Source organism: Haliotis rufescens, unplaced genomic scaffold (assembly GCF_023055435.1).
Source record: "Haliotis rufescens isolate VD_foot unplaced genomic scaffold, xgHalRufe1.0.p SCAF_7, whole genome shotgun sequence".
In the NCBI taxonomy this organism is placed as follows: domain Eukaryota; kingdom Metazoa; phylum Mollusca; class Gastropoda; order Lepetellida; family Haliotidae; genus Haliotis; species Haliotis rufescens.
The window spans coordinates 47,426,456-47,453,401 of NW_025964361.1; the positions used below are offsets into that span (position 1 = coordinate 47,426,456).

At 41.2% G+C, this 26,946-nt stretch overlaps 1 protein-coding gene across 1 annotated transcript in view; it reads right to left on the minus strand.

Annotated features, from left to right (window-relative positions):
* Positions 1-14,463: 14,463 nt before the first annotated feature.
* Positions 14,464-26,946, minus strand: part of LOC124143720 (arachidonate 12-lipoxygenase, 12R-type-like) — a 79,008-nt gene continuing 66,525 nt past the window's right edge. The window contains exons 10-13 of the mRNA XM_048388014.1: positions 21,121-21,212; positions 16,950-17,123; positions 15,878-16,044; positions 14,464-15,641 (exon numbers count right to left, since the gene is read on the minus strand). Of these exons, the coding sequence (XP_048243971.1) occupies positions 15,524-15,641; positions 15,878-16,044; positions 16,950-17,123; positions 21,121-21,212 (551 nt within the window). The 3' untranslated portion in view covers positions 14,464-15,523. The remainder of the gene's footprint in view (positions 15,642-15,877; positions 16,045-16,949; positions 17,124-21,120; positions 21,213-26,946) is intronic.

Sequence of the window (26,946 nt, forward strand, 5' to 3'; positions counted from 1 at the left end):
GTACGAGTCATTGATAAGCTCCACGCAGCGAACGAAGTGAACACGTGCTGTAGTGAAGCTAGTATCAACAATTGGTTTCGCCTTTGAAATGTGCTTACACATTCTTTGATTGAATAAAAGTCGTATGATGAGCTATGCTCCACCCCAGGGCGTGACACCTTCGTTACATTCCCGGTTATATGGAGAACTCCGCGAACGGGCTATGACCCGTGTTTGTTGTGGGTGGGAATATATTTTTGCCATGAAATATACAGTTTCTTGACTCAGACCAGAGACCATATAATTATATTAGTACACCTTTTAACGTGTTTACGTATTTCGGTATAACTCGACCGGGAATCGAACAGCCGACTCCCGCTCCCTGGGCAGACACTCTATCCACTGAACCACGGAGGCGTTCCAGAGAGATATGTATACATACGTATATCGATTCATACTTAAAAGCTTTTAACATACGTTCACGTACATATAGTAGCCTCATGAATCGCTTTTGACGAAACACTACTACGCGATTTGCATGCAATTTTCCAATATATCCGGTTCCACAAACAGAATCGATACAGTCACAATCATGGTTGAAAGATTTCATCCTTTGTGGCCTCCCGTGTTTTTCTAATTTCAGTCCCCTTTCTTAGCATTATGACGGTGCTGTATATGTACAATATGTATACATTTTGTTCCATACTGTATTTGAGTATTGTAATTCTACATTTACACAATTTATGTTCCAGACCAGACGAGAAAACGATAGAACGGTAGAACGATACAAGAAAGCGGGGGCGGTCGGGTAGCTTAGTGGTTAAAGCGTTCGCTCGTCACGCCGAAGACCCGGGTTCGATTCCCGACATGGGTACAATGTGTGAAGCCCATTTCTGGTGTCCCCCGCCGTAATATTGCTGGAATATTGCTAAAAGCGGCGAAAACCATACTCACTCACTACAAGAAAGCGAAAAATCGATAGGACGATACGAGAAAGTGATAAAACGATAGAGTGAGAAAGCGATAGAGCGAGAAAGCAATATTTCCCATAATGCCGTACATTAAAAAGAGTTTTGCAGATATTCAGCTATCCATTCCTATAATTTTCATCGCTATTTTGCCTTTTAAACCTAGAACTTTTCAACATTTTGTTGTGGATATATTTGTTAGATCCAGATACAGACTGCTGTATCGTTTAGTTTGCATACATGCATGTATTTACTTTCTTGTAGTGTAGCATGATTCACATACACTACAACAGGAAAGTATTTTACTTTTACTTTTTTTTCGTAAAAACTCCAGAGAAAGTCTAAGGATAAATTGCGATTTTTTGCGAAACTTATTTGCCCCTTTCATGGGAGTTACTAGTTTTATGCTCACTACTAAAAAAAGTTGAAGAACACCCGCAAATATAAGAAAGAATGTTCTTTAACTTCTTGAATAGTATATATTTAGAATTTAACCTGATTTATTTAGAGAGTTTTGCCATGACCCGCCACGCACTGACATAGTGTTGGTCCCATAAAACTCCCAAATAGGGCCATAAATCAATCAATTACTTCTAACGCAGAAATCCGTGGATTGTTTTTAAATCACTTGTTTCTGTACAGTTATTATGATCCCCCAATGAATAAAACTACAACATTACCCCCACCCCCACCCCCCATCCTTTTATATCCGTATATTTAATGGTCATTTCCTTAATGATACTAAGGTGTCCTTGATCAATTAATTACTGCTGTGTTTCACGTATATACTTCTTATCGTAAAGAAACACATAACACATGCGCCTCCTATAATGGCCAAGAGGGGATAATGCTTTACCGCGAAAAGCAATAACACGAGACGAGAAAGCAATATTGATTTCACTCGGTAGTAAATCGAAGGCGAGAAAGCAATGTGCCCTCTCAGCCACCATAGACATATATGACCACATGACAATTACAAATACTGTGTTTTGGGGACATGTTGCGTCCCCGACACGTTTCTTCCTTTTATGATGAAGTTCTTATGGATATATATTAACGGTTTAGTAAAACTATCAGAAGTGAGAGCAGCTATAAGAACGAGGCGACCACAACTTTGTTGTACAGACTGATTACAGTTACAACCGATCCATCATTGTAATTAATTGGTTAGCGTCATTTTGCCGTTGATCAAAGTAAAATTCAGCAAATCACACCTCACTGAAACAAACACAAATAGCTACTTTGGTACTTTATATTTTAAACGAGACATTGGCTCCACTCTCACTTTTTTTTTGCAATGTACCAAGTAGGAAGTAGTAAATATACCTAAGTAAAAGATCAGCACATTTGAGAACTTGAGAGATGGAGCAAAATAGTTTGTGTTTGATTACTGCAAATTGCGTTCGACTGCTTGGTCGTTTTGACCTTTCAATCAATCTTCGAATATTTCAATTACCGTATTCAACGTAATAAGCGCCGCGAAATCATGAAAAATTGACAAAAGGGGGCATATATTATAATAAATGCAACACAAGATAAATTCGTTTTCAGAGATCGAGCAGTAGCGGATAGACTTAGTTCAAACATCTACGAAACTAAAATGTTTTCGATAACAGTTGGAATGTAATCATGTACCCCTTTTGTAAAATACCCAAGAAAATACGGACTTTCATGTAAATTTTCGATTTTAGTATGGAGCGCTTTTAAAGATTATAAACAGATTTCATGGTCAAGGAGTTGGTCAGGGGGCAGTTATTGGAGTTTGAGGTACAATCGAACATGCTCTTTCCACGAAGATTTCAAAGAGTGCCATACAACTCTTGCTCAGAATTTGTTTGATCAAGGTTACAAAAGGTGTTAGGGCCTCAGTAAAGCTTTCAAAACATTTAATGGAAGACATGTGGAGGACCTTTCCAAATTTGAAATCCAATGCAATTCCCTATTTTGACTTGTACCATATCTTCCCGTGTTCTTTCAACTGAACAACTGACATGCCTGTATGTACTTGTGACGGGTGCCGCCGGTGGGGCAGGGTACGCTCACCTTAGTCGCTTTTACTTACATGAGACGGAATTCTCCTATCGTATTATCTCTCGTGCAAAACCGGAAATTGGTAAAGGTTTGCTGAGACTACTAGGAGTTAATCACACTGACCTCCACCCTGCTAGCTCTGTCAAAATCTGGCAGCGAATGGTTCTTAAGACTAGCTTCCTTCTATGGCTGTGAACTATTAACAAATGCAAAAGGTAAAGAAACTATTAATATTAGAAGCCACCTCAGTGAATTTGTAAGAGATCGTCAAAGAGAATGTACAAATGCCAACCTCAGATTAATCACAACGATTGGTTATATTCACAACCTCAGTTTCGCCGCCGATTGCTCAGAATGAGCTGCAATACAAGCCCTAGGAAAATCTTTTGTGCACTAATTGCAACTCCTACCCATCACACTAAAAACATTACCGGATATCTTATGCCAGGTTCGTACCAAATATAATCTTAAAAACTACTTGTGTTCATATCTTACTTGAGGAGTGTTTCCAAACAAAGCATTATGGAGAGCTATAACCCACACAGTAGTCGTCAACTACGAAGAACAGCAATGGGCTCACAATGTTTCAGTTAATTTAGGTTTCTCCCACTACAAAATATTCATTCATGATTAACCTTTCATGTGTAGTGGCTGCTGGCCTTTGAGAATACCAAACATCAAAATTCCAACTGTGTGTGAAAATCTCTTTCCGAAACACTCTACAGCGTAATTTGTGAAACAGGCACACTACGGAGACTACGGCAAACATGTCATACCATATTGCATTGTGAATCTCTTTTGTTTCAAAGAAACACTTTCTTTTTAATTCTTAGTGATGCTCTTGACACGAGTACAACGGTAAATTGTGAAATGCAAGATGAAGGTCATGCTGTCATTCTTGCTCGGCATGAAAATGCAATAATGCAAAAGTTAGCTTTGCGTACCTGGGCATCGACAACCACAAAGAGATAGCTCTACCTATTGGTTATGTTGCACACATGACTAGCTGTTATGTGTTGACGCTGGGACACTATCATACTGAGATGATTCAACGTTTGTCTTGACCTGTCAGGAAGAGGTGTGTATTGGAAAATGCAAGTTGTTAATCGATTTAGGCAAGTGTGACACACAGAGTTTAGAGAGTAATATGACATTTGTTACCAAGGGAAGAAGGCAAGTGTGACACACAGAGTTTAGAGAGAGGATATGGCATTTGTTACCAAGGGAAGAAGGCAAGTGTGACACACAGAGTTTAGAGAGAGGATATGGCATTTGTTACCAAGGGAAGAAGGCAAGTGTGACACACAGAGTTTAGAGAGAGGATATGGCATTTGTTACCAAGGGAAGAAGGCAAGTGTGACACACAGAGTTTAGAGAGAGGATATGGCATTTGTTACCAAGGGAAGAAGGCAAGTGTGACACACAGAGTTTAGAGAGAGGATATGGCATTTGTTACCAAGGGAAGAAGGCAAGTGTGACACACAGAGTTCAGAAAGATGATATGGCACTTGTTACCAAGGGAAGAAGGCAAGTGTGACACACAGAGTTTAGAGAGAGGATATGGCATTTGTTACCAAGGGAAGAAGGCAAGTGTGACACACAGAGTATAGAGAGAGGATATGGCATTTGTTACCAAGGGAAGAAGGCAAGTGTGACACACAGAGTTTAGAGAGAGGATATGGCATTTGTTACCAAGGGAAGAAGGCAAGTGTGACACACAGAGCATAGAGAGAGGATATGGCATTTGTTACCAAGGGAAGAAGGCAAGTGTGACACACAGAGTTTAGAGAGAGGATATGGCATTTGTTACCAAGGGAAGAAGGCAAGTGTGACACACAGAGTTTAGAGAGAGGATATGGCATTTGTTACCAAGGGAAGAAGGCAAGTGTGACACACAGAGTTTAGAGAGAGGATATGGCATTTGTTACCAAGGGAAGAAGGCAAGTGTGACACAAAGAGTATAGAGATATCATGTGTAATTTATTGCCAAGGGGAGGAGGCAAGTGTGCACACAGTAGAGAAATCATGGGTCATTTATTGACAAGGTGAGGAGACAAGTGTGACACACACAAAGTAGTGATATGATGGGTCATTCATTGCCATGGGACGAGGAAAGTGAAAAACACAGTGTATGGAGATCCAGATCATTCATTGCCAAGAGGAGGAGGCAAGCCCGACACACAGTGTAGGGAGATCATGGGTCATTTATTGCGACGGGGACGAGGCAAGCCCGACACACAGTGTACGGAGATCATGGGTCATTCATTGCCAAGGGGAGGAGGCAAGCCCGACACACAGTGTAGGGAGATCATGGGTCATTTATTGCCAAGGGGAGGAGGCAAGTGTGACACACAGTGTAGGGAGATCATGAGTCATTTATGGCCAAGGGGAGGAGGCAAGCCCGACACACACTGTAGGGAGATCACAGATCATTCATTGCCAAGGGGAGGAGGCAAGCCCGACACACAGTGTAGGGAGATCATGGGTCCTTTATTGCCAAGGGGAGGAGGCAAGCCCGACACACAGTGTAGGGAGATCATGGGTCCTTTATTGCCAAGGGGAGGAGGCAAGCCCGACACACAGTGTAGGGAGATCATGGGTCACTTATTGCCAAGGGGAGGAGGCAAGCCCGACACACAGTGTAGGGAGATCATGGGTCCTTTATTGCCAAGGGGAGGAGGCAAGTGTGACACACAGTGTAGGGAGATCATGGGTCATTTATTGCCAAGGGGAGGAGGCAAGTGTGTCACACAGTGTAGGGAGATCATGGGTCATTTATTGCGACGGGGACGAGGCAAGCCCGACACACAGTGTAGGGAGATCATGGGTCCTTTATTGCCAAGGGGAGGAGGCAAGTGTGACACACAGTGTAGGGAGATCATGGGTCATTTATTGCCAAGGGGAGGAGGCAAGTGTGACACACAGTGTAGGGAGATCATGAGTCATTTATGGCCAAGGGGAGGAGGCAAGCCCGACACACACTGTAGGGAGATCACAGATCATTCATTGCCAAGGGGAGGAGGCAAGCCCGACACAGAGTGTAGGAGATCATGGGTCATTTATTGCCAAGGGAGGAGGCAAGCCCGACACACAGTGTAGGGAGATCATGGGTCCTTTATTGCCAAGGGGAGAAGGCAAGCCCGACACACAGTGTAGGGAGATCATGGGTCCTTTATTGCCAAGGGGAGGAGGCAAGTGTGACACACAGTGTAGGGAGATCATGGGTCATTTATTGCCAAGAGGAGGAGGCAAGCCCGACACAGAGTGTAGGAGATCATGGGTCATTTATTGCCAAGGGAGGAGGCAAGCCCGACACACACTGTAGGGAGATCATAGGTCCTTTATTGCCAAGGGGAGGAGGCAAGCCCGACACACAGTGTAGGGAGATCATGGGTCCTTTATTGCCAAGGGGAGGAGGCAAGTGTGACACACAGTGTAGGGAGATCATGGGTCACGTATTGCCAAGGGGAGGAGGCAAGTGTGACACACAGTGTAGGGAGATCATGGGTCCTTTATTGCCAAGGGGAGGAGGCAAGTGTGACACACAGTGTAGGGAGATCATGGGTCCTTTATTGCGACGGGGTCGAGGCAAGTGTGACCCACGCAGTAAAGGGTGATCATAGGTTCTTTATTGCCAAGGGGAGGTGGCAAGTATGACACACTCAGTGTAGGGAGATCATGGGTCATTTATTGCCAAGGGGAGGAGGCAAGTGTGACACACTGAGCATAGATAGATCATGTGTAATCTATTGCCAAGGGAACGAGGCAAGTGTGACACATACAGTGTAGGGAGACCATGGGTCATTTATTGGCAAGGAACGGGCAAGTGAAACCCACAGCGAAGGGAGATCATGTGTCATTTGTTGCTATGGGACGAGGCAAGTGTGACACACGCAGTGGAGGGAGATCATGGGTTCCTTATTCCCAAGGAGAGGAGGCAAGTATGATACACACAGTGTAGGGAGATCATGGGTCATTTATTGCCAAGGGGACGATCCAAGTGGGAGGCACACAGCGTAGGGAAATCATGGGTCATTTGTTGTTATGGGGCGAGGCAAGTGTAACACACAGAGAGTGCGGAGATCATGGGTAATTTATTGTCATGGGACGAGGCAAGTGTAACACACAGAGAGTGCGGAGATCATGGGTAATTTATTTTCATGGGACGAGGCAAGTGTAACACACAGAGAGTGCGGAGATTTTGGGTAATTTATTGACAAGGGGAGGAGGAATCATGGGTCATTTGTTGTTATGGGGCGAGCCAAGTGAAACACATAGAGAGTGGGGAGATCATGGGTAATTTATTGTCATGGGACGAGGCAAGTGTAACACACAGAGAGTGCGGAGATCATGGGTAATTTATTGTCATGGGACGAGGCAAGTGTAACACACAGAGAGTGCGGAGATCATGGGTAATTTATTGTCATGGGACGAGGCAAGTGTAACACACAGAGAGTGCGGAGATTTTGCGTAATTTATTGACAAGGGGAGGAGGAATCATGGGTCATTTGTTGTTATGGGGCGAGCCAAGTGAAACACATAGAGAGTGGGGAGATCATTGGTTATTTATTGTCATGGGACGAGGCAAGTAAAACACATAGAGAGTGCGGAGATTATGGGTAATTTATTGACAAGGGGAGGAGGAATCACGGGTCATTTGCTGCTATGGTGCGAGCCAAGTGAAACACATAGAGAGTGGGGAGATCATTGGTTATTATTGTCATGGGACGAGGCAAGTGTAACACACAGAGAGTGCGGAGATTATGGGTAATTTATTGACAAGGGGAGGAGGAATCATGGGTCATTTGTTGTCATGGGGCGAGCCAAATGAAACACATAGAGAGTGGGGAGATCATGGGTAATTTATTGTCATGGGACGAGCCAAGTGTAACACACAGAGAATGCGGCAATCATGGGTAATTTATTGTCATGGGACGAGGCAAGTGTAACACACAGAGAGTGCGGAGATCATGGGTTATTTATTGTCATGGGACGAGGCAAGTGTAACACAGAGAGAGAGTGCGGAGATCATTGGTTATTTATTGTCATGGGACGAGGCAAGTGTAACACACAGAGAATGCGGAGATCATGGGTAATTTATTTTCATGGGACGAGGCAAGTGTAACACACAGAGAGAGGGGAGATCATGGGTAATTTATTGACAAGGGGAGGAGGAATCATGGGTCATTTGTTGCTATGGGGCGAGCCAAGTGAAACACATAGAGAGTGGGGAGATCATGGGTAATTTATTGTCATGGGACGAGGCAAGTGTAACACACAGAGAATGCAGCAATCGTGGGTTATTTATTGTCATGGGACGAGGCAAGTGTAACACACAGAGAGTGCGGAGATCATGGGTAATTTATTGTCATGGGACGAGGCAAGTGTAACACATAGAGAGTGCGGAGATCATGAGTAATTTATTGTCATGGGACGAGGCAAGTGTAACACACAGAGAATGCGGAGATCATGGGTAATTTTTTGTCATGGGACGAGGCAAGTGTAACACACAGAGAGTGCGGAGATCATGGGTAATTTATTGTCATGGGACGAGGCAAGTGTAACACACAGAGAGTGGGGAGATCATGGGTTATTTATTGTCATGGGACGAGGCAAGTGTAACACACAGAGAGTGGGGAGATCATGGGTAATTTATTGTCATGGGACGAGGCAAGTGTAACACACAGAGAATGCGGCAATCATGGGTAATTTATTGTCATGGGACGAGGCAAGTGTAACACACAGAGAGTGGGGAGATCATGGGTAATTTATTGTCATGGGACGAGGCAAGTGTAACACACAGAGAATGCGGAGATCATGGGTAATTTATTGTCATGGGACGAGGCAAGTGTAACACACAGAGAATGCGGAGATCATGGGTAATTTATTGCTATGGTGGAGCCAAGTGTAACACACAGAGAATGCGGAGATCATGGGTAATTTATTGTCATGGGACGAGGCAAGTGTAACACACAGAGAGTGGGGAGGTCATTGGTTATTTATTGTCATGGGACGAGGCAAGTGTAACACACAGAGAATGCGGAGATCATGGGTAATTTATTGTCATGGGACGAGGCAAGTGTAACACACAGAGAATGCGGCAATCATGGGTAATTTATTGTCATGGGACGAGGCAAGTGTAACACACAGAGAGTGCGGAGATCATGGGTAATTTATTGTCATGGGACGAGGCAAGTGTAACACACAGAGAGTGGGGAGATCATGGGTAATTTATTGACAAGGGGAGGAGGAATCATGGGTCATTTGTTGCTATGGGGCGAGCCAAGTGAAACACTTAGAGAGCGGGGAGATCATGGGTAATTTATTGTCATGGGACGAGGCAAGTGTAACACACAGAGAATGCGGAGATCATGGGTAATTTATTGACAAGGGGAGGAGGAATCATGGGTCATTTGTTGCTATGGGGCGAGCCAAGTGAAACACATAGAGAGTGGGGAGATCATGGGTAATTTATTGTCATGGGACGAGGCAAGTGTTACACACAGAGAATGCGGCAATCATGGGTAATTTATTGTCATGGGACGAGGCAAGTGTAACACACAGAGAATGCGGAGATCATGGGTAATTTATTGTCATGGGACGAGGCAAGTGTAACACACAGAGAATGCGGAGAGCATGGGTTATTTATTGTCATGGGACGAGGCAAGTGTAACACACAGAGAATGCGGAGATCATGGGTAATTTATTGACAAGGGGAGGAGGAATCATGGGTCATTTGTTGCTATGGGGCGAGCCAAGTGAAACACTTAGAGAGCGGGGAGATCATGGGTAATTTATTGTCATGGGACGAGGCAAGTGTAACACACAGAGAATGCGGAGATCATGGGTAATTTATTGACAAGGGGAGGAGGAATCATGGGTCATTTGTTGCTATGGGGCGAGCCAAGTGAAACACATAGAGAGTGGGGAGATCATGGGTAATTTATTGTCATGGGACGAGGCAAGTGTAACACACAGAGAGTGGGGAGATCATGGGTAATTTATTGTCATGGGACGAGGCAAGTGTAACACACAGAGAATGCGGAGATCATGGGTAATTTATTGACAAGGGGAGGAGGAATCATGGGTCATTTGTTGCTATGGGGCGAGCCAAGTGAAACACATAGAGAGCGGGGAGATCATGGGTAATTTATTGTCATGGGACGAGGCAAGTGTAACACACAGAGAATGCGGAGAGCATGGGTTATTTATTGTCATGGGACGAGCCAAGTGAAACACACAGAGAGTGCGGAGATCATGGGTTATTTATTGTCATGGGACGAGCCAAGTGTAACACACAGAGAATGCGGAGAGCATGGGTTATTTATTGTCATGGGACGAGCCAAGTGAAACACATAGAGAGTGCGGAGATCATGGGTAAGTTATTGACAAGGGGAGGAGGAATCATGGGTCATTTATTGCCATGGGACGAGGCAAGTGTGACAGACGCAGTGTAGGGAAATTGGGTAATTTATTACCAAGAGACGAGGCAAGTGTGATACAAGTCTGGATGCAGGGAACACAGTAACTACGCATTACATTCCACATGAAATCTTTTGAAGACGTTTATCGTCTAACCAGCTTACATAACTTTCTAGACAGTGCTGTAAGGTTCGACTTACGATTACTATGAAATACACTCCCATATAACACACGCTTCACACATGGTACCAATTACAAGGTCTAGATCAGGATATTGACACTTGGGCATGGAGTATAACCCCTGTTGTAGGTTTCGTTTGAGAAATAATGATGACAACATATATCTCATCTCACTCTCTCATTCACTCACTCACCCATGCACTCACTCTCAATTTCATTCATTCACTCTCTTTCTCATTCACTCTCTAACTCACACTCACTGATGCACTCTCTCACTCATGAACTCAGTCATATACACACTTTCCAACTCCCTCGTTCACTAGCTCCTTCCATCTCCTCATTTACTCATCTCGTCGTTACATCAATCATGCGTGAGTAAGGATAAGAATTTATGGATCAGTTGTTCATCCGATAACGTGAAGCAGGTGACGTTGTAGAATTTAATCTCGGTAACGTCATGCTGTCACGTTACCTTGCACGTGCACCAGGTTGGTTCTACGGATGTAGGATATGGCCGCCCACATCATGACACTGCCACTTCCGAATGTACCCACTTCGACAAAACAATTTTAAGCAAAACGTTACCTGTAAGTCGGTAGATGTTGCAGTAGAAAAATGATTGATCACTGAACCAAACTCTACGCCAGTGTCTCAGAAGGCATGTCTGAACGTTCACATACAATTGAACACGTAAACGTCGGTGCTGAGGTCGTAGAATAGCACCGCAATACGGCCTTTGGGCTCGAAGTCTAAACTCATTAAGAAGACGATTAGGTATTGTTTGCTCTGACACCCTACACAGACCAGGTACATTAGGGGCAGTGTGTCTGTCGCTTTAACGGTCCGATGACGTAGATGGAAGACACATTTTTAAAGAAAATCACCTGTGCGTTTCTTTTTTGGAAGAATATATCTTATCACTTCAGTTTCCATTGGTTGTATACACTATACAGTGCCAGCAATAGTAAAATTAAACAGCAATCAAAACATTAAACAATTAGTTAATATTATTTAGGTTGATTTAGATCGGACTTAAGTGACACTGATATGGGGACAACAAATTTACGCCACTTTAACCCCTTGAGTGTCACTGGCTTCAAACTTCTCAGTTGATGATAACATCACACTGTGTTAAAACACAAATCAGAATATTCATTTTTTTTCAAATAAATCTATTTCTCTTAAAATTAAAATGAGCACAACCATTAGTAAAAAGATCCTTTAAAGATGTTTAATGAAAATAACTAACCCATGTGATAAAAATGTATTGTGAATATATTTATTGGTGACACATTGTAGATCGTCGTTGTGGTTAGCGAGGAAATGATAAGAACATTATATACCTTCAAAATATCGTCCAGATTTTCATACAATAGCCAGTGAGGACACATTTGACAATTATCTAAAATAATTGTAAACAAGTCAAAAGACAAAATTAAAAAGCATGTTATCGAAATATGATAAAATCTTATTAATTCTAAATTAATTGTTTTCATAGCAAATACTCTGTATGTATGTAGATGTTGGACAATTGTCGGAAGGATTGAACACAGTTCTCAATGTTGTTGAGTGAAAAACAAATTGGTGTGAAAAGATGGGGGGGACCTGATTGGATGGTAAGGACAGCTGACTTGGTGGAATTCATGCATATAACCGTATGCGTAAAACGACGCTCATCACTTGAGTGTCTGGCCTAGATTTTCGAAACGATCGTATCCCTAAGATATCTTAAGATTGTCGTAAATCTAAGATAGCCCCATACTTGTCGTACGTTTATTTTATCTTCATCCAGTTAACAGGGGGACCCACTCAGACACACTATACTGACTCAAAACAGACCAGTCCTTGTCTTGTCACCTTCAGCAACCCATGCTTGCCATAAATGGCGTCTATGCTTGTTGTAAGAGGCGACTAACGGGATCGGGTGGTCAGGCTCACTAACTTGGTTGATGCATGTCATCGATCCCAATTGTGTGGATCGATGCCCATGATATTAATCACTGGATTGTCTGGTCCAGACTGAATTATTTACAGACCGACGTCACATCGCTGGAATATTGCTGAGTGCGGCGTTAAACAGCAACAATACTATTCTATTTGCTATGTGGAGATTACTTATTTTCTTTGCGTGCGAGGGGGCACGTGTTGTCCAGTCGTCTGAGGCGCTGCAATTCGCTGTGCAGAGTTGCGTCCCTTGGGCCCGCCAGAAACTTACGATTGTGGGCTGGAAACCCGATTCGGACCGATTATGTTTCTAGGTTTGTCAGCACCATGCCCGTGCTCGTGCACGTGGATTTCAAGTGGTAAACGTCTGAGACCTCCTTCACTTCCCTCCCAAAGTAAGCCGACACGTCTTGATATAACTGGACTACTGTTCACAGCAGCGTTAAACCTAACTCACTCACTCACTCTTCGTGTTCGAAGTACAATGTAATTCATCAAGTATTGGGGTGCCCTCGTGTTCGGTATAGCAAACCTTTGTCGCTTTATCGCATGTTCTGAGAGGTGTATAGTTTACCTCATCAAGAAAGTCCATTAAATACAGGATTAGTTTTGGAAGAGCAAGCGGGTTTTAAATCTCATAAAAAACCCAGGGTAAGTTTTTATCTGACATATAAACCGAAAAAAGTAAGTTAAAACATTTATCAACATGTTTATGTTTTAAACATACTTTCCACGAACCTTAGGGAACGTATAATAGGGTGTACAATATATGTTACTGGCGTACTTGTACTTGAAAAAACATTTTTTTGTGATTTATCAGCGCCTTGGCTACAGATACGAAGGTTGCATGTTCGATCCGCGGGAATATAAACATCATTTGATTTCACATTTCATTACATTGTGTTCAAATGCAACATTAATTTCTAGCGAGAAACATTCATATGTTAGAATATAAATAGAAGTTGTATTATAAAATCCCGGGGATAAAATAACATGTTTATGAGATTTAACCCGACTGGAGAACAATAGGATGATGCCACCAAAGTTTGTAAGTGTAAATACTACCGTGAAGATCGTGGGTAGAATAGGTCTTCACCAACCCATGCTTGCCGTAAAAGGCGACTGTGCTTGTCGTAAGAGGCGACTGACGGGATTGGGTGGTCAGGCTCGCTGACTTGGTTGATGCATATCATCTTATTCCAATTGCGTGGATCGATGCTCATGATGTCAATCACTGGATTGTCTGGTCCAGCCTCGATTATTTACAAACGCCGTCATATAGCTGGAATATTGCTGAGTGCGGCGCTAAACAGCAAATAAACAAACAAACAAACATCATGATGTCAATCACTGGATTGTCTGGTCCACACTCGATTATTTACAGACGGCCATCATAAGCTGGAATATTGCTGAGTGCGGTGTAAAAGAAAAAAGACCCCAACCAATTGTAAGTGTAAATACAAGGTTACAGAAGTAAATATGCAAGGTTTACCACGGGCTGGCCATTATCTTTATGCCTCACACTCCAAGTGCTATTTCCTGTCCGGTTTAAGTTTATATGTTCTTTCATGGAATTCAATGCTGCTGTAATTTACTTCATTGTCAGTTCAACAGTAACAATAGCTTTTAGACACTAACAGACCGCCTCCCTGGTCAAGTACTCCGTGTTAAAGCGTCCGCCCGGAGAGCGGAAGGTCCGGGTTCGATCCCCCGCCTCGTCTCTCAAAATACGTGTAAAGATGGTACTTGGTGTTACCCTGTCTGGCGTTCGACGTTAAGGGGCTAAAACAAGGACTGGTCGGCTCGGAGTCAGTATACTGTGTCTGAGTGGGGTATTCATGTTAAACTGCGGCATGGTATCTCAGTGGGCTCGCCATGTAAATCAGCACCAGTCCGCACCAGTACAAGCAGCCACACACAAACATGTAAAATGCGTTAATTTGATAGATATGATTTATTGAAATCCAATAAAAAAATACACAAAGGAATATGCGATTGCAAATAAAAGTTGTATCTGAGTAGTTATAGCTAAGTCCTTCGGATTATTATCGAAGATGAATTCCCAAAACTTCAAAAACAGTTCAAACGAAAGCAGAGTATTCACTTGCATTAAAACGAAGTCACTATCGATTATTAATCAAAACAAATGTAATCAAATATGCTAAGTATAACAATAAGCGACTGACTAAAATATGAAGAAAAACAAATACCATTGTTGAAAAGACATCACTGCAACATTACCGGCACAGGTTCTAACTAATTACTATAACTATTTGCTCAATGTCTAGTCTGGCAATCCTCGTGCGCTGCTCTGAAAGAATTATTTTTTGAAAACATATTTTATTGTTCAAAAAGACAAAGGGATTGGGCATAAGTGCAGCACTTATTACCGCCTTCTTCCTGGTACTGTAAAGCTAATCTCTGAAGAGATCGGGTATTAATGTGCAATCAAGTGCTCCTCAGAGATCTCCTCATTGAATTAACCTGTGCTACTTGTAGAATACATTAAAATGTTTATATCCTGTTATATCTTAAGGCTTTGTTAAGTTGTGAAATTAGTGTAATATAGACATTCATGTAAAATGTGTTAATTAGATAGATATGATTTTTTTAAATGAAATAAAACAACTACATAAAGGAATATGCAAGCGCAAATAAAAGTTATATCTGAGTAGTTATATCTAGGTCCTGTGGATTATTATCGATGATGTATTCCCAAAACTTCAAAAACAGTTCAAACGAACAGCCAGTCTGGCACTCCTCGTGCGCTGCTCTGAAAAGATTTTTTTTTTTTAAACATATTTCATTGTTCAAAAAGACAAAGGGATTGGGCACAAGTGAAACACTTATTGCCGCCTTCCCCCTCAGTACTGTAAAACTAATCTCTGAAGAGATCGGGTATTAATGTGCAATCAAGTGTTCCTTAGAGATCTCATTGAATTAACCTGTGCTACTTGTAGAATACATTAAAATGTTTATATCCTGTTATATCTTCTGGCTCAGATACTGACAGAGTTGGGGATATTCTGGGGAAGGAGGGCGTCGTAAGGTGGAACCCGACTCTGTTTGTTGTCTGCAGTAAACGACTGCGCTATTCCTGCCAGTTCCATACGAAATCTGGAAGTAATCGTAAACAATGACTGAATATATTCAGAAAAAGACGTTCTATCTTTACATTATTGTACCAGTAATCGAGACTGAACATCAACACGTCATATACCAATGGATAGCCTTTGAAGATTAAAACTGAACATTGGCGAATATATGGTTAAAAATAAGAATGAAAAGATATGATCTGCTGACACAAGACCTATGTAAGTAGCCTCGGAGAACCTTGCAACACAAGCACTTACTCCTGCAGGATCTGGACGGCCTCTTGGTCTTGTATGTAGACCGTTTCGAAGTCACCTAATCCATTGGTCTTCTTGGTGCTGAGTAGGTCTGCCACAAGAATCATTTCAAACATGGTCCCCTCACCTGGCAGGGCGGCAAGAACATCCTCCATTGTTCGGGGCTGTCTCTGAAGATATATTTGATGCTAAGGTTTTATCCTTTAACCAATTTTAAATGAAAAACTATACGTTCTGCTTCCAATAAGAATCTACATATTATACTCTTGTATAACAATTCTCAGGCAGCAACAGGTTGTCGACTTTGTCACATAGCGTTATACCAGTGAGAGAGGTGGGATATCGACTTTGTCACATAGCGTTATACCAGCGAGAGTGGTGGGATATGGACTTTGTCACATAGCGTTATACCAGCGAGAGTGGTGGGATATCAACTTTTCTTGCAGATAGCATTGTGCCACTTAGAGCGGTAGGATTTCAACTTTATCACATAGCGTTATACCAGCGAGAGTGGTGGGATATCAACTTTTCTTGCAGATAGCATTGTGCCACTAAGAGCGGTAGGATTTCAACTTTATCACATAGCGTTATGCCAGAAACAGTGGCGGGATGTCGACTTTATCACATAGTCTTATGCCAGTGATTTTAACATCGACTTACCATGACGTGTCATACCAGTTAGAGCGACAGGATATAAACATTTTCAGATAGCATTGTGCCAGTTGGAGTAACAGTATCTCAACATATCACACAGCGTTATGCCAGGGATTTACAGGATATTGACTTTATCAGCTTAGTGTTGTGTCGGTACGAGTGAGTGAATATGGTTTTACGCCGCTTTTAGCAATATTCCAGCAATATATCGGCAGGGGACACAAGGAATGGGTTTCACACATTGTACCCATGTCAGGAATCGAACCCGGGTCATTGGCGACACGAGCGAACGCTTTAACCACTAGGCTACCCGACCGCCCCTGTGTCGGCACCAGTCCTAGTGACAGGATTTTTAAGATAGGGTCGTACTTTACCACTTAGCGCTGTGCCAGTGGGAATTGTGGTGTTGAAGTATGGTTACCTTGTCTTTTGGCGGTGAACCTTTTAGTGTGGATGGATAGGCCGGCGGAAAACTGTAGTTGTCGTACTGGGTGAAGTTGACGGCGGCGTGCTGGACGCTGCATGTGAAGATCACCGACGTCAGTGTCTGGATCAGTTGATCCAGCGTCCTAAACGTGCCCTCGCCAGGAACACCCTGTGTCACAACAGAAAGGGCACATTTAGGAAACAGTATACTATATTCTAGGTACGACATATTACCTTATTCCCAATGAAAGCGTCCAATGCAAAATCAAGGCAAAGCATAGAATGTATAATTCTAAATAATAATAGAATTTTATATGCAAATGAACGTATAAGCGTCACGGTATTACAGGTTTGAACACTACCTACACTGACGCGTGAAGATCCGTGAAGATCCGGGGTGGAAGAGGTGGAAGAGGTCTTCAGCAACACATGCTTGCCGTAAAAAGGCGACTATGCTTGTCGTAAAATGCGACTAACGGGAACGGGTGGTCAGGCTCGCTGACTTGGTTGATGCATGCCATCGATCCCAATGGCGTGGATCGATACTCATGATTACTTACAGACCGCCATCATATAGCTAGAATATTGCTTAGTACGTCATTTAACAACAAACAAACGAACAAACTTCCTACATTGTTTACTCCTACATGAAGGTATGGTTGTAAAGTAACCTAAAAGATCAAAGTGGTATTACCCTGTGTGATTAAGCTAATTGACTCAAAGAAGAGAAATATTTTGCACCAATCAGCGAGAGCGTAACGCAAATCATGTTGTCGCAGCATCAGTTTTTAAAATCTCAAATGGAAATATTCTTGTTTTAAATATCGTGTAATAAAACAATTATTGATCACAATTCGGCCAATGTCATGTTTCATGGACCAAAGAAACTGATATTGACTGATGCCAGCTTTTGGGGTGCATAAAACATGATATTGCCCTTCTGAATGGTCAATAATTGATCCACGCCAACAACCTCCATGACTTCACCAAAAGAAAACTAACAGAAGCAGTCCACATTCGCCGCCACAACCCTTCAATCAACAGAGATCATGGCTATTTCATCCCATCCGCCTACTATGAACTCATCAACCAATAATCACCTGTTTATTGGCTTCATGCCCCCATTGGCTTCTAGCTGTGTGTTTTCTGTCCATCGTGTTGTGATAGCATAATCCCTTTGTTGTCACACCTACATATGTTATCCCACTCATGTATGCCCTTGTTGTTACTATTAATCCTCTACTGTTAATCCTCCACTTGCTATATATATTCTGCACTATGCCCCTCATTCAGTCTTGCTTGACAACGGTATAAGGATCTATACCGAAACGTCGCCTTTTACAGTATTAAAGAAGTTGTTATCCATAAAAATTGTGTCTATCTAATAATTGATCAATATACTATGATCTACTGTGAGTATGGGGAAGAGATATCACATTTGAAACGACCTTGACACAATTTAATTACAATATAGCGTCGACTTATTTATTGCGGTTGGGGTGTTTCGCTTACACAGTCACTTTTAATCAGTCGCACGTGACTCTTTGTGATTAGTCAAATGAAGAAAACCCAATTATTTGTCCAAATTACCGAGGATGTAACACAGCTAGCAGAGGTGAAATTTATAATGCGAATGTGCTGCCTCATTCGTATCGAGCACGAACATCCTGCCTTTAAACGTGAATATGGAAAGGGTTTTGTCTCTTTTATTTATATAACTTATTATTATTGTACTGCATTACTATTAACGACTATAAATGTCTGTCCATATTTGATGGCTATCATTCAATTCTCAACATACATATCAATAGGGATATTGCTTTTATTATATACTTCAGTGTGAAAGACTGAGTTTTCTTAAGTTGAGAAAAGTGATATTTTCATTGCAGTGAACATAACACTTGATATTTCACTGCAGTGAACATAACACCTGATATTTCACTGCAGTGAACATAACACGTTGACGGAACTATGTTGATCTACACGAGACAGCTGGTACACAAACTGTTGATTTACGTCAGTTCAACGTTGACAAGTCATATAATGACAGATGATTTGTATTAAACTGTGAATTTCTATTCTGATTTGTCAGTCGATACTTTACGTTTCGCAAAGCGCCATTTTGTTACTTGAATTGCCTGTATTCTTTCGCTTCGAACAACCGTCTCATTGATTTGAAATTTATTTTTTGATGAAGTTGATTTTGTATATAATCATATCCAAATGTATACTAAAAGAATTTTAGTGACATCAAATATTTTAGGTTACTTTTGTTTTTATTTTTTAAGATTTAGCAAAGACGGAACTACATTTTTAGTCGTACTTACAGGGGGTGGAAAACCGTCCATGTGTGTTATGTAGGGAGAATTTACTCTTGAAGGTTTTACATTTGTAATGAAATAATTTAATCTTCCTGCAGACAACTACACCAAAAGTATATAATAAATATGATATTTCATGTGTCGAGTGAAATATCATGTTTCTCTCATCTCGTGACGGGGGAAAGGAGATATTTTCACTCGTGGCTACGCCACTCGTGAAAATATCTCCTTTCCCCCCGTCACTCGGTGAGAGAAACATGATATTTCATTCGACACATGAAATATCCTCTATGTATCATCATGTAAATAGTTCACTACATGGGGGTTAGGCAGACATAATCGGGAACATATTTTTATTTCTTGTATGTCAAATATATCTTCAAGGATCGAATCATAAAATATGTTCCTTTACAGGTAACAGTAATATTGTATTAGCGGTATGCAATCATGCGCTTCGCTTAGGACCGGAAGTGCTAGTTTTTTAAACGTTGGGTCTACGTTTGTCGGTTGCAAGGGTGGGTTCCGGGGGTTTCTTGTATCGCATGATTTATAGTGCTAGCCCACTGAGATACCATGCCGCAGTTTAACACGACTACCTGACTCAGACACAGAATCCTGACTTCAAACCGACCAGTCCTTGTTTTAGCCCTTAATGCCGAGCCCCAACAACAACTACCATCTTTAAACGTCCATTGGTAGGACGCGCCAGGATCGAACCCCGGACCTTCCGCAATCCGGCTAGGATGGTTCGAATTGATATAAAGTTGTAGTATACTTCACGGTATTAAACGTACCCACGCTAATGTGTGTTTTCCTTATATCATAAGGATAAGTTCTTTTGTTTTGTTTTGTTGTATTCTTTTGCCAAATACATGTACCTCCATGCACACTCACGCGAACTGTTTGTTTGTTGTTTACGCTGCACTCAGCGATATTCCAGCTATATGACGGCAGTCTGTAAATAATCCAGTCTTGATCAGACAATCCAGTGATTGACATCATGAGCATCGATCCAGTTGGGATCGATGACATGCATCGACCAAGTCAGCGAGCCTGACCACCCGATCCCGTTCGTCGCCTCTTACGACAAGCATAGTCGCCTTTTACGGCAAGCATTGGTTGGTGAAGACCTATTCTACCCCGGATCTTCACGGGTCTCTGGGTTTAGATATTGCACTTATATAGCGTGTGTGTGTGTGGCTGCTTGTGCAAGCCCACTGAGATACCATGCCGAAGTTAAACATGAATAACCCACTCATACACAGTATACTCCGAGCCGACCAGTCCTTGTTTTACCCTTACAAGCGCCAGAGAGGGTAACAACAAGTTCCATCTTTTAACGTCTTTTGGTATGGGGATCGAACCCCGGACCTTCCGCTGTCCGGGAACGCTCTGGACGCTCTACCACTAGACCCTGGCGCGGCCTGAGGCTATGTTTGTCCTGGACTAGACTAGATACTGGAAATGCAGAGCAGGTGTCAAAATAGCATTCTTGAAAGTAATCGGCTAGTTGGCGTGTCCTAATTGGTTTAGGTTTTGTAAACCAATCGATCTCCATCTAGTTTATTTTGGTCGATGTACTGTAGTCTACTATAGTCCTTTGATACCAATATACTTTGTTTTGCTTTAGTCCATGTTAGCAAGTATACTGCGATCTGCCAGTCCAACTACGGTCAGTGGTACAACGCCTCCACTCCTGCATCTGCTGTTCTATGTGTTTGGGTCTCAGCCGTCCACTATCCCAAGCTAGGAAAAATCCACCTTACAATTATTTCAAGCTGAACAGTGTTTAATTAACTGCTTTACCGGCCAAGGAATTGATGTAGAGAAAAGAACAGAACTCACTTTCATACCGATGCCTCCATCAGACTTGTCTTTCACAAGCTCTGTGGCCCAGGCTTGTATCTCCAGGTCACTGCGGAGAGCTGTGTCGTCCTCTGCCAAAGAGAGAATGTGATGTAAACATAACAACTGACTCAACTGTGACACAAGCAGCCTCCAAAAGGCCAATAAAGGAAGGGAAGTTGCTTCATACGTTATATCTCCTGTATAACCTTCAACGGAAGACTGAGCCAACAACATCGGTTCTGTAAGGCGACACCCCGACACAGATGAGCTTAAACAGTCTCAGTGACGTGAGACATAGATAGAGCGAGCAACATCTTTACTCTAGCCATTCCGTGATGCATAGATAAGACCGGGCTATGTCTTTAGTTTAGTCATTCCGTGATGTGTAGATAAGACGAGCTACGTCTTTTGTTTAGTCATTCCGTGACGTATAGATAAGACGAGCTACGTCTTTTGTTTAGTCATTCCGTGACGTATAGATAAGATGAGCTACGTCTTTAGTTTAGTCATTCCGTGACGTATAGATAAGACGAGCCACGTCTTTAGTTTAGTCATTCCGTGACGTATAGATAAGATGAGCTACGTCTTTAGTTTAGTCATTCCGTGACGTATAGATAAGATGAGCTACGTCTTTAGTTTAGTCATTCCGTGACGTATAGATAAGACGAGCCACGTCTTTAGTTTAATCATTCCGTGACGCGTAGATAAGAGAAGGTACATCTTCAGTTTAGTCATTCTGTGATGCATAGATAAGACGAGCTACATCTTTAGTTTAGTCATTCCGTGATGTATAGCTAAGAGGAGCTACATCTTTGGTTAAGTCATTCCGTGACGCATTATAAGATGAGCTACATCTTTAGTTTAGTCATAACATGACGCATAGGTAAGACAAGCTACATCCTTAGTTTAGTCATTCCGTGACACATAGGTAAGACAAGCTACATCTTTAGTAAGTCATTCCGTAACGCATATATCAGACGAGCTACATATTTAGTTTAGTCATGCCGTGATGCGTAGGTAATACGAGCTACATTATTAGTTTAGTCATTCCGTGACGCATAGATAAGACAAGCTACATCTTTAGTTTAGTCATTCGGTGACACATAGATAAGACGAACTACATCTTAAGTCTAGCCATTCAGTGACACATAGAAGAGACTAGCTATATCTTTAGTTTAGTCATTCCGTGACGTATAGATAAGACGAGCTACGTCTTTAGTTAAGTCATTCCGTGAGGTATAGATAAGACGAGCTACATCTTTTGTTTAGTCATAACGTGACGCAGAGATAAGACAAGCTACATATTTAGTTTAGTCATTCCGTGACGTATAGATAAGATGAGCCAAATCTTTAGTTTAGTCATTCCTTGATGCGTAGATAAGATAAGCTAATCTTCAGTTTAGTCATTCCGTGACGTATAGATAAGATGAGCTAAATCTTTAGTTTAGTCATTCCTTGATGCGTAGATAAGACAAGCTAATCCTTAGTTTAGTCATTCCGTGACACATAGATAAGACGAGCTACATAGTCATTCCATGACGCATATATAAGATGAGCTACATCTTTAGTTTAATCATAACGTGACACATAGATAAGACAAGCTACATCTTTAGTTTAGTCATTCCGTGACGTATAGATAAGATGAGCCAAATCTTTAGTTTAGTCATTCCTTGATGCGTAGATAAGACAAGCTAATCCTTAGTTTAGTCATTCCGTGACACATAGATAAGACGAGCTACGTCTTTAGTTTAGTCATTCCGTGACGCATATATAAGATGAACTACATCTTTAGTTTAGTCATTCCGTGACACAAAGATAAGACGAACTACATCTTTAGTTTAGCCATTCCGTGACACATAGAAGAGACTAGCTATATCTTTAGTTTAGTCATTCCGTGACGTATAGATTAGACGAGCTAAGCCTTTAGTTAAGTCATTGCGTGATGCGTAGATAAGACGAGCTACATTATTAGTTAAGTCATTCCGTGACGCATATATAAGATGAGCTACATCTTTAGTTTAGTCATTCCGTGACACATAGATAAGACGAACTACATCTTTAGTCTAGCCATTCCATGACACATAGAAGACACTAGCTTTATCTTTAGTTTAGTCATTCCGTGACGTATAGATTAGACGAGCTACGTCTTTAGTTAAGTCATTCCGTGACACATAGATAAGACGAACTACATCTTTAGTTTAGCCATTCTGTGACACATAGAAGAGACTAGCTATATCTTTAGTTTAGTCATTCCGTGACGTATAGATTAGACAAGCTACGTCTTTAGTTAAGTCATTCCGTGAGGTACAGATAAGACAAGCAACATCTTTTGTTTAGTCATAACGTGACGCGTAGATAAGACAAGCTACATATTTAGTTTAGTCATTCCGTGATGCGTAGATAAGATGAGCTACATCTTTAGTTAAGTCATAACGTGACACATAGATGAGACAAGCTACATCTTTAGTTTAGTCATTCCGTGACGCATATATAAGATGAGCTTCATCTTTAGTTTAGTCATAACATGACACATAGGTAAGACAAGTTACATCTTTAGTTTAGTCATTCCGTGATGCGTAGATAAGATGAGCTACATCTTTAGTTTAGTCATAATGTGACACATAGATAAGACAAGCTACATCTTTAGTTTAGTCATTCCGTGATGCATATATAAGATGAGCTACATCTTTAGTTTAGTCATAACATGACGCGTAGATAAGACAAGCTACATATTTAGTTTAGTCATTCCGTGATGCGTAGATAAGATGAGCTACATCTTTAGTTTAGTCATTCCGTGATGCATATATAAGACAAGCTACATCTTTAGTCTAGCCATTCCGTGACACATAGAAGAGACTAGCTATATCTTTAGTTTAGTCATTCCGTGACATATAGATTAGACGAGCTTCGTCTTTAGTTAAGTCATTCCGTGAGGTACAGATAAGACAAGCAACATCTTTTGTTTAGTCATAACGTGACGCATAGATAAGACAAGCTACATCTTTAGTTTAGTCATTCCGTGATGCGTAGATAAGATGAGCTACATCTTCAGTTTAGTCATTTATTGGCGCATAGATAAGTCAAGCTAATCTTCATTTCAGTCATTCCGTGATGCATAGGTAAGACGAGCTACATCTTTAGATAAGTCATTCCGTGACGTATAGATAAGATGAGCTACGTCTTTAGTTTAATCATTGTGTGAAGTATAGATAAGACGACCCACGTCTTTAGTTTAATCATTCCGTGACGCGTAGATAAGAGAAGGTACATCTTCAGTTTAGTCATTCTGTGATGCATAGATAAGACGAGCTACATCTTTAGTTTAGTCATTCCGTGATGTATAGATAAGAGGAGCTACATCTTTAGTTAAGCCATTCCGTGACGCATTATAAGATGAGCTACATCTTTAGTTTAGTCATAACATGACGCATAGGTAAGACAAGCTACATCCTTAGTTAAGTCATTCCGTGACACATAGGTAAGACAAGCTACATCTTTAGTTAAGTCATTCCGTAACGCATATATCAGACGAGCTACATATTTAGTTTAGTCATGCCGTGATGCGTAGGTTCTATGAGCTACATTATTAGTTTAGTCATTCTGTGACGCATAGATAAGACAAGCTACATCTTTAGTTTAGTCATTCGGTGACACTTAGATAAGACGAACTACATCTTAAGTCTAGCCATTCAGTGACACATGGAAGAGACTAGCTATATCTTTAGTTTAGTCATTCCGTGACGTATAGATAAGATGAGCTACGTCTTTAGTTAAGTCATTCCATGAGGTATAGATAAGACGAGCTACATCTTTTGTTTAGTCATAACGTGACGCAGAGATAAGACAAGCTACATATTTAGTTTAGTCATTCCGTGATGCGTAGATAAGATAAGCTAATCTTCAGTTTAGTCATTCCGTGACGTATAGATAAGATGAGTTAAATCTTTAGTTTAGTCATTCCTTGATGCGTAGATAAGACAAGCTAATCCTTAGCTAGTCATTCCGTGACACATAGATAAGACGAGCTACGTCTTTAGTTTAGTCATTCCTTGACGCATATATAAGATGAGCTACATCTTTAGTTTAGGCATAACGTGACACATAGATAAGACAAGCTACATCTTTAGTTTAGTCATTCCGTGATGCGTAGATAAGATGAGCTACATCTTTAGTTTAGTCATTCCGTGACGTATAGATAAGATGAGCTAAATCTTTAGTTAAGTCATTCCTGGATGCGTAGATAAGACAAGCTAATCCTTAGTTTAGTGATTCCGTGACACATAGATAAGACGAGCTACGTCTTTAGTTTAGTCATACCGTGACGCATATATAAGATGAGCTACATCTTTAGTTTAGCCATTCCGTAACACATAGAAGAGACTAGCTATATCTTTAGTTTAGTCATTCCGTGACGTATAGATTAGATGAGCTACGCCTTTAGTTAAGTCATTGCGTGATGCGTAGATAAGACGAGCTACATTATTAGTTAAGTCATTCCGTGACGCATATATATGATGAGCTACATCTTTAGTTTAGTCATTCCGTGAGACAAAGATAAGACGAACTACATCTTTAGTCTAGCCATTCCGTGACACATAGAAGAGACTAGCTATATCTTTAGTTTAGTCATTCCGTGACGTAAAGATTAGACGAGCTACGTCTTTAGTTAAGTCATTCCGTGACACATAGATAAGACGAACTACATCTTTAGTTAAGCAATTCCATGACACATAGAAGAGACCAGCTTTATCTTTAGTTTAGTCATTCCGTGACGTATAGATTAGACAAGCTACGTCTTTAGTTAAGTCATTCCGTGAGGTACAGATAAGACAAGCAACATCTTTTGTTAAGTCATAACGTGACGCGTAGATAGGACAAGCTACATATTTAGTTTAGTCATTCCGTGATACGTAGATAAGATGAGCTACATCTTTAGTTTAGTCATAACGTGACACATAGATAAGACAAGCTACATCTTTAGTTTAGTCATTCCGTGACGCATATATAAGATGAGCTACATCTTTAGTTTAGTCATAACATGACACATAGGTAAGACAAGCTACATCTTTTGTTTAGTCATTCCGTGATGCGTAGATAAGATGAGCTACATCTTTAGTTTAGTCATAACGTGACACATAGATAAGACAAGCTACATCTTTAGTTTAGTCATTCCGTGATGCATATATAAGATGAGCTACATCTTTAGTTTAGTCATAACATGATGAGTAGATAAGACAAGCTACATATTTAGTTTAGTCATTCCGTGATGCGTAGATAAGACGAGCTACATCTTTAGTTAAGTCATTCCTTGACACATGGATAAGACGAACTACATCTTTAGTCTAGCCATTCCATGACACATAGAAGAGACTAGCTTTATCTTTAGGTTAGTCATTCCGTGACGTATAGATTAGACGAGCTACGTCTTTAGTTAAGTCATTCCGTGAGGTACAGATAAGACAAGCAACATCTTTTGTTTAGTCATAACGTGACGCGTAGATAAGACAAGCTACATATTTAGCTTAGTCATTCCGTGATGCGTAGATAAGATAAGCTACATCTTTAGTTTAGTCATAACGTGACACATAGATAAGACAAGCTACATCTTCAGTTTAGTCATTCCGTGATGCATATATAAGATGAGCTACATCTTCAGTTTAGTCATAACATGACACATAGGTAAGACAAGCTACATCTTTAGTTTAGTCATTCCGTGATGCGTAGATAAGATGAGCTACATCTTTAGTCTAGCCATTCCGTGACACATAGAAGAGACTAGCTATATCTTTAGTTTAGTCATTCCGTGACGTATAGATTAGACGA